The 14,500-nt window shown below is 70.5% G+C and overlaps 2 protein-coding genes across 2 annotated transcripts; one reads left to right on the forward strand and one right to left on the reverse strand.

The window, feature by feature from the left end:
* Positions 1–33: 33 nt before the first annotated feature.
* Positions 34–9,654, reverse strand: THBS3 (thrombospondin 3). Its single transcript, XM_080368980.1, has 23 exons — positions 9,482–9,654; positions 8,255–8,461; positions 7,831–8,087; positions 7,645–7,747; positions 7,357–7,383; positions 6,957–7,039; positions 6,797–6,848; positions 6,565–6,713; positions 6,233–6,373; positions 5,975–6,052; positions 5,740–5,892; positions 5,498–5,608; positions 5,267–5,374; positions 4,865–5,024; positions 4,651–4,769; positions 4,470–4,522; positions 4,092–4,285; positions 3,838–4,016; positions 3,679–3,727; positions 3,301–3,497; positions 3,046–3,218; positions 2,015–2,154; positions 34–1,819 (listed from the first exon to the last, which is right to left on the reverse strand). Exons 1-23 carry the CDS (start codon positions 9,576–9,578, stop codon positions 1,761–1,763), a joined length of 2,889 nt encoding a protein of 962 aa, XP_080225106.1. The 5' UTR covers positions 9,579–9,654; the 3' UTR covers positions 34–1,760.
* Positions 9,655–11,385: 1,731 nt separating this feature from the next.
* MTX1 (metaxin 1) lies at positions 11,386–14,417 on the forward strand. The gene is made up of 8 exons (XM_080369054.1): positions 11,386–11,515; positions 11,610–11,679; positions 12,211–12,290; positions 12,442–12,534; positions 12,897–13,079; positions 13,265–13,341; positions 13,785–13,939; positions 14,019–14,417. Exons 1-8 carry the CDS (start codon positions 11,435–11,437, stop codon positions 14,243–14,245), a joined length of 966 nt encoding a protein of 321 aa, XP_080225180.1. The 5' UTR covers positions 11,386–11,434; the 3' UTR covers positions 14,246–14,417.
* Positions 14,418–14,500: the final 83 nt, after the last annotated feature.

Here is a 14,500-nt window from a genome sequence, read left to right on the forward strand (position 1 = left end):
GATGCCCCCGGTTCCCCGGGAGAGCCCCAGTTTTCGGGGAGGGCTTGGCAGCACCGCATGCCCAGCATCCTGCCCAGTCCTGTGTGGAGCCAAGCGGGGGGGTTCCAAGGTGTCAGTGCAAAGGGGAGCAGAGAGGAGGGGACCCCCCCTCACTGCGGTGCAGCGGGGCAAGGGACGCATGGCGGGGGCGTCAGCACGGGGTGCAATGGGACCCACAGCACCCAACACCCCCTCCCCCTGTGGGGTCCCCAGCCATAGTGCCAGCCAGGGGCTGGGCTGCAGGCTCTGGGTGACCGTGGCCCCACCGGGAGCCCTCAGCCGTGGGAACGCTTCGGCAATGCTGACCCCCCCTGCGCCCCCCCAGGGGGCTTCGCCCTCCCACACCGGCCATGTTCTGCCCTTTGTGCCAGCCACGGCGCCGGGTTCGGTTTGGCACCGGGGATGCAGCTCCCGGCCCGTGTTCAGGGAGCCCCCCCGGTCCACGCGGGGTTTAGGGCCTCGCAGCAGGGATCCACGGAGGTCGCGCTGCGTGGGGGGAGCTCAGGAAGAGGAAGGGCCAGGACGTGCAGAGGCGCGTCCCCATCCCCCCGAGGGCACCCCACGGCACCGGTCCGGGGCTCGGTGCGGCCAGTCCGGCGGTACCGGGCCCCACGCGTGCCTGTAGGGCTGAGCGGGGCCGCCCCCGCCCCACGCGCGGAGCCGCTTGAGCTACGGCGCCCCCTGGTGGGCGCACCCCCTCACAACGCTCCCCCGCTCCCCGGCTCCGCCGAGCGGCACCGGGCCGGGACCGGGAGTGGAGCGGAGCCCACGAACACCGCTCGCAGCTGCGGGGCGGAGGGGGCGCACGGTTCCCGCCCCGCCGGGCACCCCCCGGAGGGCTGGGGGGCGGGAGGCTTTCGGTACCGAGCGGGGATTCACCTGCCACAGCACCGCCGGGATAAGCCGGTACCCCCTGGGCAGCGGCCGCCCCGGTCCCGCTGCGGCCGCCGGGGTGGGAACGGGCAGCGCTCACCCGGCCACCGGCACCGGCACCGGCGCGTTGCCCTTTTAAGAAGGGGGCCCGGGGCTGCCGCGCCCATTGTCGCCGCCGCCGCCGCGGGGGGGGGGCCGGGCCGGTGGCGGCCCCGCGCGCTCCGGGGCGGGAGAAGCAGGGGGGGGGGCACATTCCGCCGCGTTGCCGGGACACCCGTCGCCATGGCGACCGGGCACTGCCGCCGGGGCTCGGAGCGCGCCGCGCAGTTCCCACGGAGCGGCCCGAGCGGCGGCGGCTCAGCTCCGGTTCCTCCGGGGCGGCGGGAGGGACGGGATGCGGTGCAGTGTTGTGCTCTCGCCTACCAATATTGCACTCGTCCCGGCCTCCCGCCGCCACGGGCTCCCGCCGCCGGCACCGGCGGGCACCGGCTCCCCCGCCCCACCCCCGCGACGGCCACCGGGAGGACGGCGAGGGACGGAGCCGAAAGCACGGGACGGGGGGGGGGCGGCGGGCAGCGCCTTCTCGGGGCACCGCCCCCCCCCCCCCCAGGAACCGGGCGCGCAGGCTAGAAAACACTCAAAACTTTATGGCCAGACTTGGGGCAGGGGCCGCAGCGCCCGGGCGGGGCGGGGGGGGCAGCCCCCCACCCGCGGGGCCCCGCTCGCCCCGGTACCGGCAGTGCAAAGTCCGCGGGGGGCCGGGAGAGGTGCCCGGCCGAGAGCGGCTGCGGGGTCCGGGGCACCCCGGGGTGCCGCTGGCGGGGGGGGCCCGGCCCGGGCGCGGCCGCTCACTCGCGTCCCTCCAGCAGGAACCGGCGGAACGGCTCGAAGTCGGCGGGGATCGTGTCTGCGGGGGGACAGCGGGGGATGGGGGGGGGGGTCAGGAGTCGGGGGGGACCACACAAGCCTGGGAGACAACCCCCCTCCGGCCCAGGAGCGACCCCCGCAGCGGGGGCTCTGGAGATGCTCCGCGAGCCCCCGGTTCCCAGGCCGGTGTGGGGGTCCCCGGGCCGGTGCGGAGGTCCCCGGCCGCCCCGCTCACCGTTGCAGCGGTACTGCAGGTTGGACCAGATGATGTTCTCCTGGGAGAAGCAAAAGACCCCCAGCCGCCCCCCGCGCATGGTGGTGTCGATGATCACCCCGGAGTCGGCCACCAGCCGCGGGCCCTCGTACAGCCGCACCCTGCGGGAACGGAACGGCCCAGTCGGGCCCGGTCACCGGGGAAGCAGGGCCCCACCGGGGCCAGCGCCGCGCATCCCGGGCCGGGGGTGAGGGCGCCGGGCTGGGGACGGGGCATCCCGCCCCGGGGGGAGGGGATGAGAACACTCGGGCGGGGCACCCCCCCGGGGCCGGACCCCCGGAGCGGGGCCCCCCGGCGGGGACAGGATAAAGCCCCCAGCGCCGCCCCCGGCCCGGCCCCGCCGCCTTTGTCGGGCGCTTTGCATGTGAAAGGCGCCGGCGGCCGGCGGGGTCGCCATGGCGACGGGACAATGGCCACGGGGGCCCGGCGGGGCGGACGGGGCGGACGGGCCCGGCCCGCGGAGCCCCCCCGCGGCGGCCGCCCCGACGGGATCCTTAAAAGGGAAACGCGCCCACGGCCCCACCGGGGCAGGACCCCTCCCCGCGGCCAGCATCCCCCCACCGGTGCGGCCCCACCGCGGCAAGACCCCTCCCCCGGCTGGCACCCCCCCTCCCAGGGCTGGACCACACCGGGGCTGGATCCCTCCCAACGACTAGCATCCTCCCTACCAGGGTGGCCCCACCGAGGGGGACCCCCATCCCAGTCGCCGGCATCCCCCCACTGGTGTGGTCCCACCAGGCCAGGACCCCTCCCCACGGCTGGCATTCTCCACACCGTGCTGGACCACACCGGGGCTGGATCCCTCCCAGCAGCCGGCATCCCACCAGGGTGGCCCCACCGAGGGGGACCCCTATCCCAGTAGCTGGCATCCCCCCACTGGTGTGGTCGCACTGGGGCTGGACCCCACCCAACGACCAGCATCCACCCCCTGCGCCGTGGCCAGAGCAGCCCCCCCCTAACCCTAGCAGCCTCCATGCCGGACCCCCGCTCACCTGATATAGCCCACCTGGGGCCTGTGCGCCAGCTGCCAGCGGTACGACGTCTTGTCCCGCCAGCCCACGTTACGTGGGTCCTTCCAGAGCAGGCGGACATGGTCGGGTGTGTGGCCCGTGTGCCACAACGCGTTGCGCAGGTGCTCCCCAGGGCCCGTCGAGGACTTCACTGCCTGTGGGGGGATGGGGCATCAGGGGGGACCCAGCTGAGGTGGGGTGGGGTGTGACCCAGCCCATGGGGTGGTCAGCACCCACCTTGAGCTGCAGCCCCGGCTCGGCCACGGCACGGAAGGGGGTGGCCTGCCAGTATGTCTGCTCCGTTTGCTTCCACATCACCACGTAGAAGCTGGCGCTGTCCTGGTAGCTGAAGATGAAGCCGGCGTAGTCATCATCAGTGACAGTGTTGACGTGGAAGGTGCCCTCGAAGTCCACTCCGTTGAAGGCTGTGTAGCCTAGAGGCAGGCAAACGCTGCGAGAAGCCCTCTTCCCCAGCACCGGACCTCGCACCCCAGCTCCCTCCAGCCCACCCTTCACCCCTCTGGGAGGCAAAGAACAGCCCTCGCCCCCCAGCGCAGGGGGACAGGAGCAGGGGGGCTGCCTCAACAGGTCTGCACGTGGGCCAGCATCTCTTACCAACAGCCAAGCCTGGGTCACTGTTCATGGTCTGCACGATCTCCATGCCCTGTGAGGGACGGCTGGGTGAGGGGCAGCCCCAGGGACCCAGCCCCCCTCTGCCTCCCCCCCCACCCTCAGCAGCACAGTCCCCAGAAACATGGGGGGCAGCACCCACACCTGGTTGAGGACAACCCAGTTGGGATCAATCTGGGCATCTCCCTCGGGGTCCAGGATGACGGTCTGGTAGGCGCGGAAGTCAGTCAGTGTCACCTCGGCGCTCTCGGGGCACACGTCCAGCTGGTCCACCACCGTGTCGTTGTCGAAGTCCTCCTCGCACACGTCACCCACGCCGTTCCCTAGGGACACACGCCCCAGTCAGGACCAGGCTGAACCCACATGGCTCTGCCTCCTCCTGCCTGCCCCACGCTCACCGTCCGAGTCCTTCTGGTTGGGGTTGGGGATGAGGCGGCAGTTGTCTGGGCCAGGCGCTGTGTAGTCAGGGATGCCATCGTTGTCATCGTCATTGTCACAGTCATCCCCCAGCCCGTCGTTGTCTGAGTCCAGCTGGGAGCTGTTGGGGATCTCAGCGCAGTTGTCCTTGGTGTCCTGATGCCCATCCCCATCGCTGGGAGCAAGAACAGGGTCAGAGCAGTGCCGCAAACTGGGGACCCAGCACCATGTCCCAGCACCTCTGAAGACCCTGTTGTCCCCCTTCCTGGGTCCCTGAGCTGGGAACCCAGCTCTGCCCCTGGGGATGGGACAGGATGGGACGGGATGGGGAGGTGACCCCACAGCAGTGTGGTCCCCACCTGTCCTCGTTGGTGTCACAGATATCTCCTACCAGATCGCTGTCCATATCTGTCTGGAGGAGACCAGAGCCCGAGTTCAGTGGACACCCTGGGGTGAGCGGGCCCACCGGAGCCCCTGCTTCCCACCGAGCAGGGCCCTGCGTGCCCCGAGCCCCCCGCCCCAGCCTGGCCCCAGCCATACCTGAGTGGGGTTGCTCATTTCAGGGCAACTGTCACAGGCGTCCCCAACACCGTCCTCATCCCGGTCTGTCTGCAGAGGGTTGGGCACCTTGGGGCAGTTATCCAGCATGTTGGGAATCCCTGCAAGGACAGCGCTGGGTGGATGCCCTCACCCTCCCAGCGTGGTGTGACAGCCCCGGCCCCGTGCAGGCGGGCCAGACCCCAGAGCCGCTCACCGTCCCCATCGATGTCGTTATCGCAAGCGTCCCCCTCGCCGTTGCTGTCTGTGTCCCGCTGGTCGTTGTTGGGCACGTTGGGGCAGTTGTCACAGGCATCCCCAAAGGAGTCAGTGTCTGAGTTCTGCTGGTCCTTGTTGGGGAAGAGCCGGCAGTTGTCCTGTGGGGAAGAGGACGGGGATCCTGTGCTGCAGTGGCTGGCAGACGGGAGGCCGCAGTCCCACACGGCTCAGGGCAGGACACCTCCTCCGGCACGCGGAGCGAGACCACCCCAGAGCCACAAGCCTGCTGCTCCCCAGGAGAAGCATCTTGAGGGTGTCAGCACCAAGTCAAAGGCAGAAGCCCTCTGCTCAGCATGGCCCCCACAGCCACAGGGACATCCCGCCTGCCCAGCACAGCCACCTCCACATTCTTGATGCCATCACCATCAGCATCGTCATCACACTGGTCCCCAATGCCATCATTGTCGGCGTCCTCTTGCCCTGAATTCGGTGTCAGGCGGCAGTTGTCCTGCAAGCGCAGACAGCATTAAAGGCAGGGAGGAGGTGAGGTCTGCAGCAGAGCCCTGCCACGGGCTCCCTGCGTCCCAACACCCCCTGCCTGAGGATGCTGCCCTCCCCCCTGGGAGCCCACCTGCTTGCAGTGCTTGTTATTGTCGATGCAGGGCAGGGGCTCATCTGGGTAGCCATCAAGGTCTGTGTCTTGCCCGCACACATTGCCATTGCCAGCCCAGCCCACATTGCACTGAAGACAGAGTAAAATCAGGGGCTGCGAAGCAGGGAAAGGCCCCCGGTTGGGCAGGACCAGCTGCTGCTTGTGCCGACACCTCCTGCACCCCCTGCTTCGCCTTCACCTGGCCCCCGGCCCCCGCTCACCGCGCAGGAGATTTCACCGTTCCTCTCGAACATGCAGAAGCCATTGATGTCGCAGGGGTTGGAGGTGGGAGTGCTGCAGGACCTCTGCGGGATGCAGCCGGACGTTTGGTTCCCCACAAACCCTGACTTGCAGGGACCACACTTGTAGGAGCCCTGGGAGAGAGAGGGTAGGGGCAGGATTAGGGGAGCAGAGTGGCCCCCGATGCCAGGCAGGGGAGTGGGCAGCTCTGCTCACCAGTGTGTTGGTGCAGATGGAGTTGGGGTCACAGCCCCCGTTGTTCCCATCGTTGCATTCATCGATATCTGTGCAAACCTGTGAGCAGTGGGGGAGAAACCATCACCCGGCGCCTTTCCCTGCCTGTAGCTCTGCCCGTCCCTGCCCCAGGAAAGCTGCCCTCCTCCTGCAGGCACAGCATCCTCCGGCTGTCCCCACAGCTCAGGAGCCCAGAGCACCCACAGGGATGCGGCCAAGTCCCCTGTGCACTGCCCTCACCTGCTTGCTGGCCCTCGCATAGTCCGCACCCACACCGGAGACAGTGTTGCCCCGATAGCCGCGGGGACAGGGCTCGCAGCGGAAGCCGGGGGCCGTGTTGATGCACTTGGAGCCAGGGAAGCAGGGGTTGGCATGAGCACACTGCGGCATGAGGAGAGAGATGGGCTTCACCCTCGGGCACGGCACCCCCCACACCAGGGTGGCCACTGGCCCGAGTGTCCCGGTGGGGCCTTTCCTGGCTCGGGGATGCATCCGGAGAGAGGAAGCATCGTCTGCCCACACTGCTCTGGCAGCACTAGGACTGCCGACCCCCACCCCAGGAGTGTGCCCACCTCGTCGATGTCGGCGCAGTGTGTGCCGTTGCCCTCCAGCCCCGGCGGGCAGGGCCCACAGCGGTACCCGGGGTACTCGTACGTCTCCATGCAGTCCACGCCGCTGAAGCAGGGGTTGGGGTTGCAGCGGGACCGGTGCTCGTGGAAGCCTGAGAAGTGGAGGGCCAGGCAGGGGGTGAGACAGGGCAGCCCTTGCCTCCTGAGGTGGGAACGGAGCCTTGCCAGCACTCACCGCAGACCTGGCACTCCATGATGGTGTTGCGGATCAGAGACATCTCCTTCACCTGCGAGGCAGCAGAGCATGGTGTGTCAGGGGGATGCAGCGCACTGGCTGGCACTGTGCCCTTAGGAAATCCAGCCTGGGGAGAGCTGACGCTGCCCCACCACCTCACCTGGTCCCTGATGTCCTCCCGCAGCTCGGTCAGGACCCGGTTGAAGAGGGTCAGCTGTGTGACCAGTGCCTTGGTTTGCTCGCCTGCCAGGGCGCAGAAGGGACATGGTCAGCCCCAGGACAGACACAGCCTGCCAGGGCCGTGGGCTGGGACTGCTCTGCCCTCTGGCACTGAACCGGGAGGATGAGACAGCCAATGGCCCATCCTCATCCTCCTCCCTGGTCCACACAGTGTCCCCCCTCTGTAGCGCATCCCATGCCCTCTGATCCTCCCCATCCTGGGACCCTGCAGGTGCCTGGGGCACTGGGGTGGGCAGTGGAGGGTTTCCTGCCTCTGCAGAGCCCCGGATGCTGCCGTCAGCCTCGTGCTGGGGAAAGGGACAAAGAGAGCAGGGACTTACCCAGGATGGAGGCCAGCACGCTTGTCACTGCAAGGAGAGAGGCGAGATATCACCAAACGCAGCCACCAAAGCCCAGTAGCACCACCTTGCATGGCTGCTCCCGGTCAGCGTGCCCACAGCACAGGGGCTCCCACCCACCCAGGGCTCCCACCCACCCACACCTGGGCTGGGAGAGGCAGGAGCACCCCTCTGTGTGGCACGCTGTCACCTCCTGCCGCAGATGCGTGGGTGACCACAAAAGCCCCCCGCGCTGCCCCTGCTAGGCACAGACTGTGGCTGTGCTGTCACCTGCACTGTGAATGGACTCGTCTCCTTGGAAGGGACACTCGCTCAGGGCCCCGACGCGGCTCATGGAGCCTCCCAGGATCAGCTTCATCGACTCCACGTACCCCTGAGGTATGAGGGGAGACAGAGTCAGTTGTGGGGGGCTCTGCCTGTCCCTGAGGGTGCAGTGGGGGGGGCTCCAGCACTCACCTGCATCCTCTGGTAGGCCTTCTGCCCCGTGCGCACCTCAATGGACTCCACCTCTGCCAGGGGGATCTCCGACAGCTCGGGCAGCCCCACGCTGGAGTCTGTCTGCTTGCAGTCGATGTAGAGCTCCACGCTCAGCATGTCCCCACGCAGCCCACTCAGGCGCACGATGATGGTGTGGCTCTGCCCATCCGCCACGTGCGCGTGCTGCAGGTTGACCGAGTGCAGCTTGTTGTCTTCCCGCAGGTAGCGCACCAGGACTGCGGAGGAGCGGGAGGGGGCCATCAGCTCTGCCCCCTCCCAGCGCCAGCAACCCCCTGGGTGCCCCCGTCACTGCCCCTTGGATGGCAGGAACTTGGTCCCCCATTTCTCCCTGAGCATCGGGACAAGAGCGGGGCCAGCACGTCCCAGCGCAGCAGGCACCCACCTTTGTTGATTTTCCCCACTACGGAGACCTCCAGCCACCTCGTGTTGTCCTTCTTGGAGTAGAGCCCGAAGAGGGTCCCCCCTTGCTTGGGGGGCAGGCGGAAGGTGGAGAGCAGGTAAATGTCGTTAACCGTCAGGAGCTCCATCCGGATCTTGTGCGTTATGCTGGCCATCTGCCGGGCCTCACTCACCATCAGCAGGTCGATGACTGCGGGAGCCAAGCACGGGGGTCGCATCCTGACCGGCCGCAGCACAGCAAAGGTGCCCAGTGCAAGGCGCTGCGGGCCGGCCCGCCGCAAGCCAGGCCGGAGCCGGGCCACGGGGCGCTGCGCGGTGGGGTGGGTGGTCTTGGGACTACCGGACCCGGGGGGGGGGCCGGGGAAGCCCCGAGGGCTCCGGCCCCGCCCAGCCCCGGCCCCGCGCGGTGGCGCTCCAGGACCGGCAGCGCCGCGAGGGACCGGTGGAGCCGCCGCCACCGGCGAGCCGGGCAGCGTAGCGGGGTCCCCGGCCCGGTTCCCCCGCGGGGGCGGCCACTGCGCCCTGCCGGCCCCGAGCATCCCGCAGTGCGCCGGGCCGGCCCCGCAGGATCGCGGAGCAGCGCGGAGACGCAGCGGGGCCAGCGCCGGAGCTCCCCCCCTCCCCGCTCCGGGGCCGGCCTCGACGGACGGCGCGGAGCAGCCACCGGCGGCCGCCCCGCCGAGGCGCAGCGGGACCAGGAGCCGCCGGGGCGCTCCGGGGAAGCACGGAGAGCCCGGTCCCGCCGCCGCACGGCTGCCTGCCCGCTCCACACGGCACGCACCGGGCGGACCGGGAGGAGCCCCGGCCCGGGGCGAGCCCCGGCAGCCGCCGGTGCCTCGCGTGGCGCGAGTGGAGCCCTCCCGCCGCCCCCGGGAGCGGCGTCCAGGCGGGGCTCCCTGCCCCGAGCTGCCCCCGGGGGGTGCCGCCGGCCGCCCCGGCGATGAATGTCCCTCTGTCCCCTCCGCCCGCAGCCCGGCTGCCAGACCTCCCAGGGCGAGCCGAGCCCGCTGTCAGCGGCCCCGCGCCGCCGAGCGCAGCCGGGAACCGGCACCGGGGGCCCGCGGCTGGAGACAGCGGGGCCGGTCCCGGAGGAAGGGGGGCTCCCGCCGCCGCCTCCCGCCTGGCAGCGGGCCGGGCGCCCCGGCCGCCTCGCCCCGTCGGGGCGGCCCCGCCGCCGCTGCCCCGCGGCCCCGGCCGGCAGCAGCCTTACCGTGCAGCCCCGGGCGAGCCGCGCCGGCGGCGGCCAGCAGGAGCAGCGCCAGCAGTGCGCCCAGCGCCGGGCCCCCCGCGCCCGCCGGTGCCCCCATGCCGCCGGTGCCGCCGGTGCGGAGCGGAGCGCGGCGGGGCGGGGTGGTGCGAGCGGGGAGGGGCCGGCGCTGCCGGCGAGGAGGAAACAAAGAGCCGTCAATCACGGCCGCGCATCCCGGGGACCCCGGCGGGCGCTCGGCCGCGGTGCCCCGGCTGCAGCCCCGCCGGCCGGAGCGGAGCGGAGCGGGACGCGGCGTCCCGGGCCCGGGGCTGCGGGTGACCCGCCGGCCGCCCCGCCGCTGCCGCGGCTCCCGGTCAGAGAAATGGAGTGTGGCAGGCGCCGGTTCACCGGGAGGTCAGGCAGTCTGGGGCCGCCTCCCTGCGAGCCAGAGCCGCCCCAGCAGCGCCGGAGCATCCCAGCCCGGGGGATCCGGGGATGCGCTGCCGGGGGTGCCCCCGGCGAGGTGCCAGCCGCCGGGCCGGGCGGCGCTGCCCGGGCAGGCGGAGCCCCGGGGCCGGGCGGTGCTCCCGGGGCGGGAGAGGGGCGAGCGCAGCCAGCCCGCCTGGAGGGCGCTCAGCGGCGTAAATCAGCGCCGGGACGCGGCCCAAGCCCCGCAGCAGGAGTGAGCTCATCCCGGGAGCTCCTTCCCCCCGCCCCGGGCCGCGGGGAGGGGGAGCGGGGGCTCGGGGGGGGGCTGGGGATGCCCCGGGCCGGCAGCGCGGTGCCCCGCGGGCGCTGCCCGGACCGCAGCCTCCCCCCGCCGCCCGGGATGCTCGGGGCCGGCCGAGCCGCTCCCCGCTGATCCCCGGCCAAGGCGGGCGGGCGGCCCGGGACGGCCCGGCCGTGTTTACTCCTGTTTCCCCCGGCTCCATAACAACGGGCCGGGCCCGGCCCCGGGGCCGCCCCAGCCCCGCTCCCCCGGCCTCAGCCCCGCGCCAGCGGCTCGGCGCGCTCCAGCGGCCCCGGGGGCCGGGGGGGGGGAGCGGGGGGGCGGGAGGCCGGGAGAGCGGGGCTGCTCCCCAGCCGCAGGCGGGGTTTTCCGTCCCTCCGCTGCCAGCGGGCTCCCGCCCCCGTGTTCTTTCCATGGAAACGTGCGAAGACGGGACTGTGGAACCAGGGATGCGGGGATGGGGAGCTGGGAATGCGGGGGTGGCATTGCGGGGTGGGGGTGTGGGGCCGGGGATGGGGAGCCAAGGCTGCAAAACCGGGATGTGGGACCGGGGACGCGGGGGTGGAGATGTGGAACCCGGGATGCATGGACCGGGATAGGAAGCCGGGCATGCGGGACTTGGGATGCGGGGGCGAGGATGCGGGACCGGGGATGCGGGGCCAGGGGTGCGGAGGTGGAGATGTGGGACCGGGGATGTAGGGACTGGGATGGGAAGCCGGGCATGTGGGACCAGGGATGCGGAGGCAAGGATGCGGGACCAGGGATGCAGAAACGAGGGTGCCTAGGTGGAGATGTGGGACCAGGGATGCAGGGACGGGGATGGAGATCGGAGGCTGCGGGGCCGGTGCTGCGGAGGCAGAGATGCAGGACTAGGGATGTGGAGACAGGGATGGAAAACCGGGCATGTGGGACCGGGGATGCGGAGGTGAGGATGCGGGCCAAGGGTGCGGGAACGGGGATGCGGATGGAAGATCCAGACCGTGGTGCGGGGCCGGGGGTGCGGAACCGGGGGTGCGGAACCGGGGGTGGAGACCCGGGGCTGCGGGGGCGAGGATGCGGGCGGGGTGCAGAGCCGGGGTGCAGGGCAGGTCTCGGCCGCAGGGCCGCGGCGAGCGCAGCCACCCCCGCCCGGGCTCTGCTCGCTCGGGCACGGGGCCGGTGCGCCCGGTGCTGCGGGGGGGCGGGCGGGGCCGCGGGGGGGCGGGGGCGGGGCCGCCCCGTGTGGTTCCGGGTCGGGCGGGAAGATGGCGGCGCCCATGGAGCTGTTCTGCTGGGCGGGGGGCTGGGGGCTGCCCTCGGTGGACCCCGACTGCCTGGCCGTGCTGGTGAGCGGCGGCGGGGCCGGGGGCGGCGGCGGGGCCGGGCCGGGCGGGGGGGTCCCGCCGGGAGACCCCCCCCTCCCGCTCTGCTCTCCCGCAGACCTACGCGCGGTTCACGGGGGCGCCGCTGAAGGTGCACCGGGTCAGCAGCCCCTGGCGCAGCCCCTCCGGTAAGGGCCGGCACCGGCGCGCCCCGCCACAGGGCACCGGCAGCCCCACGGCACCCCCCCGCCCCATTGCCCCCCCCGCCCCATCGCACCCCCCCAGCCGCATGGCACCCCCTCTGTCCCATGGCACCCCCCACCCCATTGCACCTGCCCGCTGCACGGCACCCCCTACCCCAGCGCACCCCCTGCCCCATTGTGTCTCCCCACGCCATTGCTTCTCCTTGTCCCATGCCCCCACTGCCACATGGCACCCACCCATCGCATGGCACCCCCAGCCCCACTGCGCGCCCCCTCACCCTGTTGCACCCCCCTCATCCTCGCACACTCCGTGTCCCGTCACACACAGCTTTCATCCTCTCACCCGCACCCCGCGCATCGCCGTGCCCCCCTGCCCCACCTTATGCACCCCCCACCCCCCCCACGTGTACCTCTGCCTCTCGCCCCCTCCCCGGTGGAGCCCCCCGCACCCCTCGCCCGTGGCAGGGTGGCACCGTGGGCACCGCTGCCTGCAGCCGCCCCTCTCCCTGCCCTTAGGGCGCCTGCCTGCGCTGAGGACGCGGGATGAGGGCACCATCTCCAAAACGCAGCAGATAATAACTCACCTCAGGAAACAGGTAAGGGGGGTGGGGGTGGGTGAGGGGCATCCCCTGTCCCAGGTTGGGGCTGGAGGGCACTGGAGCCCCCCTGGGAAGGAGAGGGAAGAAGAGGCGCAGGTGGGATTTGCCGCTTCCCTGCCGGATCACACCCGTTGCGCTTGCTCTGCAGAAGTACAATGCCGACTACGACCTCTCAGCTACGCAGGGTGCAGACACGCTGGCCTTCGTGTCCCTCCTCGAGGAGAAACTGCTGCCAGTGCTGGTGAGTCTCCCTGCGGAAATATCTCGGGGGGGCACGTAGGCAAGGTGGTCTCACCGAGAATGGGACCCGCTCCCCAGAGCTGTGCCGGTGAGCTCGGGTGTGCACCCACCTGCCCGGAGAGCCAAAGGACGTTGCAGGCAGCAAAATCCCGGTGGCCTGGAGCATCACCAGCAGGGATCAGGGTGCTGAGGGTCTTGTGTGGCAGTGGTGGGTTGTGCAGCCAGGGCTGGGGTCTTGCCTTGATCCTGAGGCTCCCCCAGCCCCTCATGACCTCTGGGGCAGCCAGCCCTGTGCTGGGCACCTGCCACAGCCAAGAGGCTGCGCTGGCGCCGTGGCCTGGGTACGGATTGTTCTCTGTGCAGATCCACATTTTTTGGGTGGACGCAAAGAACTACGTGGAGCACACACGGAAATGGTACGCGGAAAACATTCCCTTCCCCCTGAACTTCTTCCTGCCCAACTGCATGCACAAGCAGCACCTGGAGCGGTTGCAGCTCATGTGGGGAGATGGCTACATGGAAGATGAGGAGAAGCTGGAGAAGGAGGTGAGGGGATGTGGTCTGGGCACGGCAGGTCCTCGGCAGGTGCCCACGGGGGCTCATGTGAGGCCGAAATCTTAATTGGAGTCCGGGGTTCTTCCTGGCTGAGCACCCCCTTCCCACTCCCCTTCACACCATGGCAGTCTGCCACGTGGCTGGGTGGGTGACAACCCCCTGTCCTTCTTCTCCAGCTCTACCGGGATGCTCGGGAATGCCTGACACTCCTGTCCCAGCGCCTCGGCTCCCAGAAGTTTTTCTTTGGAGACTCGTAGGTGGCCGTAGGGAGAAGGTGCTCTGGGGTCTGCGAGCCCCCTGCACCCAGGCAGGACTGAGACCCCCCTGGTCTGCAGGGAAGCTGCAGCCCATGCACGTCACTTTGGGGTGGAACAGGCTTGCAGGGGACAGGGCTGTCCATGCAGCATGGAGCTATGTGGGTGGCAGGAATTAAGGCTGCAGGAGGTGCCACCAGCCCTGGAATCTCTTCCCTGTCTCTTGGAGCCGGCAGAGCTCCTCCGGGCTGGGATCATCCTGCTCCCCCTGTCCTCACCTCAGGGGCTGGAGGCAGAGAGCCCCCCCAAGGAGGGGTAGCCACTTGCCATCCCCTGGGGCACAGGGGGCTGGGGGTGGATGATGCATCTGGGTGGCTTTGGGTGGGGATGGTGGGAGGAGGCGGGAGGGACCGTGACCCAGTCGCAGGTCTCTGTGCCCCAGGCCGGCCTCCCTCGACGCCTTTGTCTTCAGCCGCCTGGCGCCGCTCCTGAAGGCGAAGCTGCCCAATGGGAAACTGCAGCAGCACCTGAAGTCCCTGCAGAACCTGTGCAACTACTGTACCTCCATCCTCAGTCTGTACTTCCCCTGGGACGGAGGTGAGATGTGTTCCCCTGCCTTGCCCCGCACGCTTAGAGTGACCTGTCCCCCCTGCACACCCTGGCTCTGCCCCCCCAGGTGAGCCCCCAGCCAGTGCCCCGCGGGCTGCAGGCACCAACGGCAGCGAGGTGGAGGAGGACCCCCACAAACGGCGCAACCAGCTGCTGTCAGTGCTGGTGGGGCTGGCAGCCATGCTGGGCTATGCCTTCCTGAGTGGCATCGTCTCCATCCAGCGTGGTGGTGCGGGGCCGGCTGGCCGCCAGCCCATCGCCCTGGAGGAGGAGGAAGAGGAGGAGGAGGAGTGAGGAAGAGCTATGCGACTATTCCTCCTCTGGTCCCTGGAACTGACTTTTTTTTATGCCAGGAGCCTGGCAGCATCGCTCCCTGTGGGTGCTCCGCTCTGCATCCCGCTGGGAATCACAGTCCTCTCCATGGGGAGCGCGTCTGCCATGCCAATAAACGTCTCTCTCTCTGCCAGTGCGCTCTCGTCCTCCCAGCAAGCTCAGGGCCCTTCCCAGTTTCCCCAGTTACACTGGCTGGAGGACTGCAGTGGGCACTGG

The sequence above is a fragment of the Falco punctatus genome (genome assembly GCF_963210335.1).
Source record: "Falco punctatus genome assembly, chromosome: 18".
NCBI lineage: Eukaryota > Metazoa > Chordata > Aves > Falconiformes > Falconidae > Falco > Falco punctatus.

What these genes read in the sequence shown, in the direction of transcription:
- MTX1 (XM_080369054.1), top strand. Translation starts at nt 11,435, where the DNA reads ATGGCGGCGCCCATGGAGCTGTTCTGCTGGGCGGGGGGCTGGGGGCTG. An exon ending in CCCCTGGCGCAGCCCCTCCG is followed by an intron (nt 11,680 to 12,210) that starts GTAAGGGCCGGC and finishes CCCTGCCCTTAG; the next exon opens with GGCGCCTGCCTGCGCTGAGG. An exon ending in AGAAACTGCTGCCAGTGCTG is followed by an intron (nt 12,535 to 12,896) that starts GTGAGTCTCCCT and finishes TTCTCTGTGCAG; the next exon opens with ATCCACATTTTTTGGGTGGA.
- THBS3 (XM_080368980.1), bottom strand. Translation starts at nt 9,578, where the DNA reads ATGGGGGCACCGGCGGGCGCGGGGGGCCCGGCGCTGGGCGCACTGCTG. An exon ending in CCATCTGCACCAACACACTG is followed by an intron (nt 5,893 to 5,974) that starts GTGAGCAGAGCT and finishes TCTCTCTCCCAG; the next exon opens with GGCTCCTACAAGTGTGGTCC. An exon ending in CCTGCAGTACCGCTGCAACG is followed by an intron (nt 1,820 to 2,014) that starts GTGAGCGGGGCG and finishes GTCCCCCCGCAG; the next exon opens with ACACGATCCCCGCCGACTTC.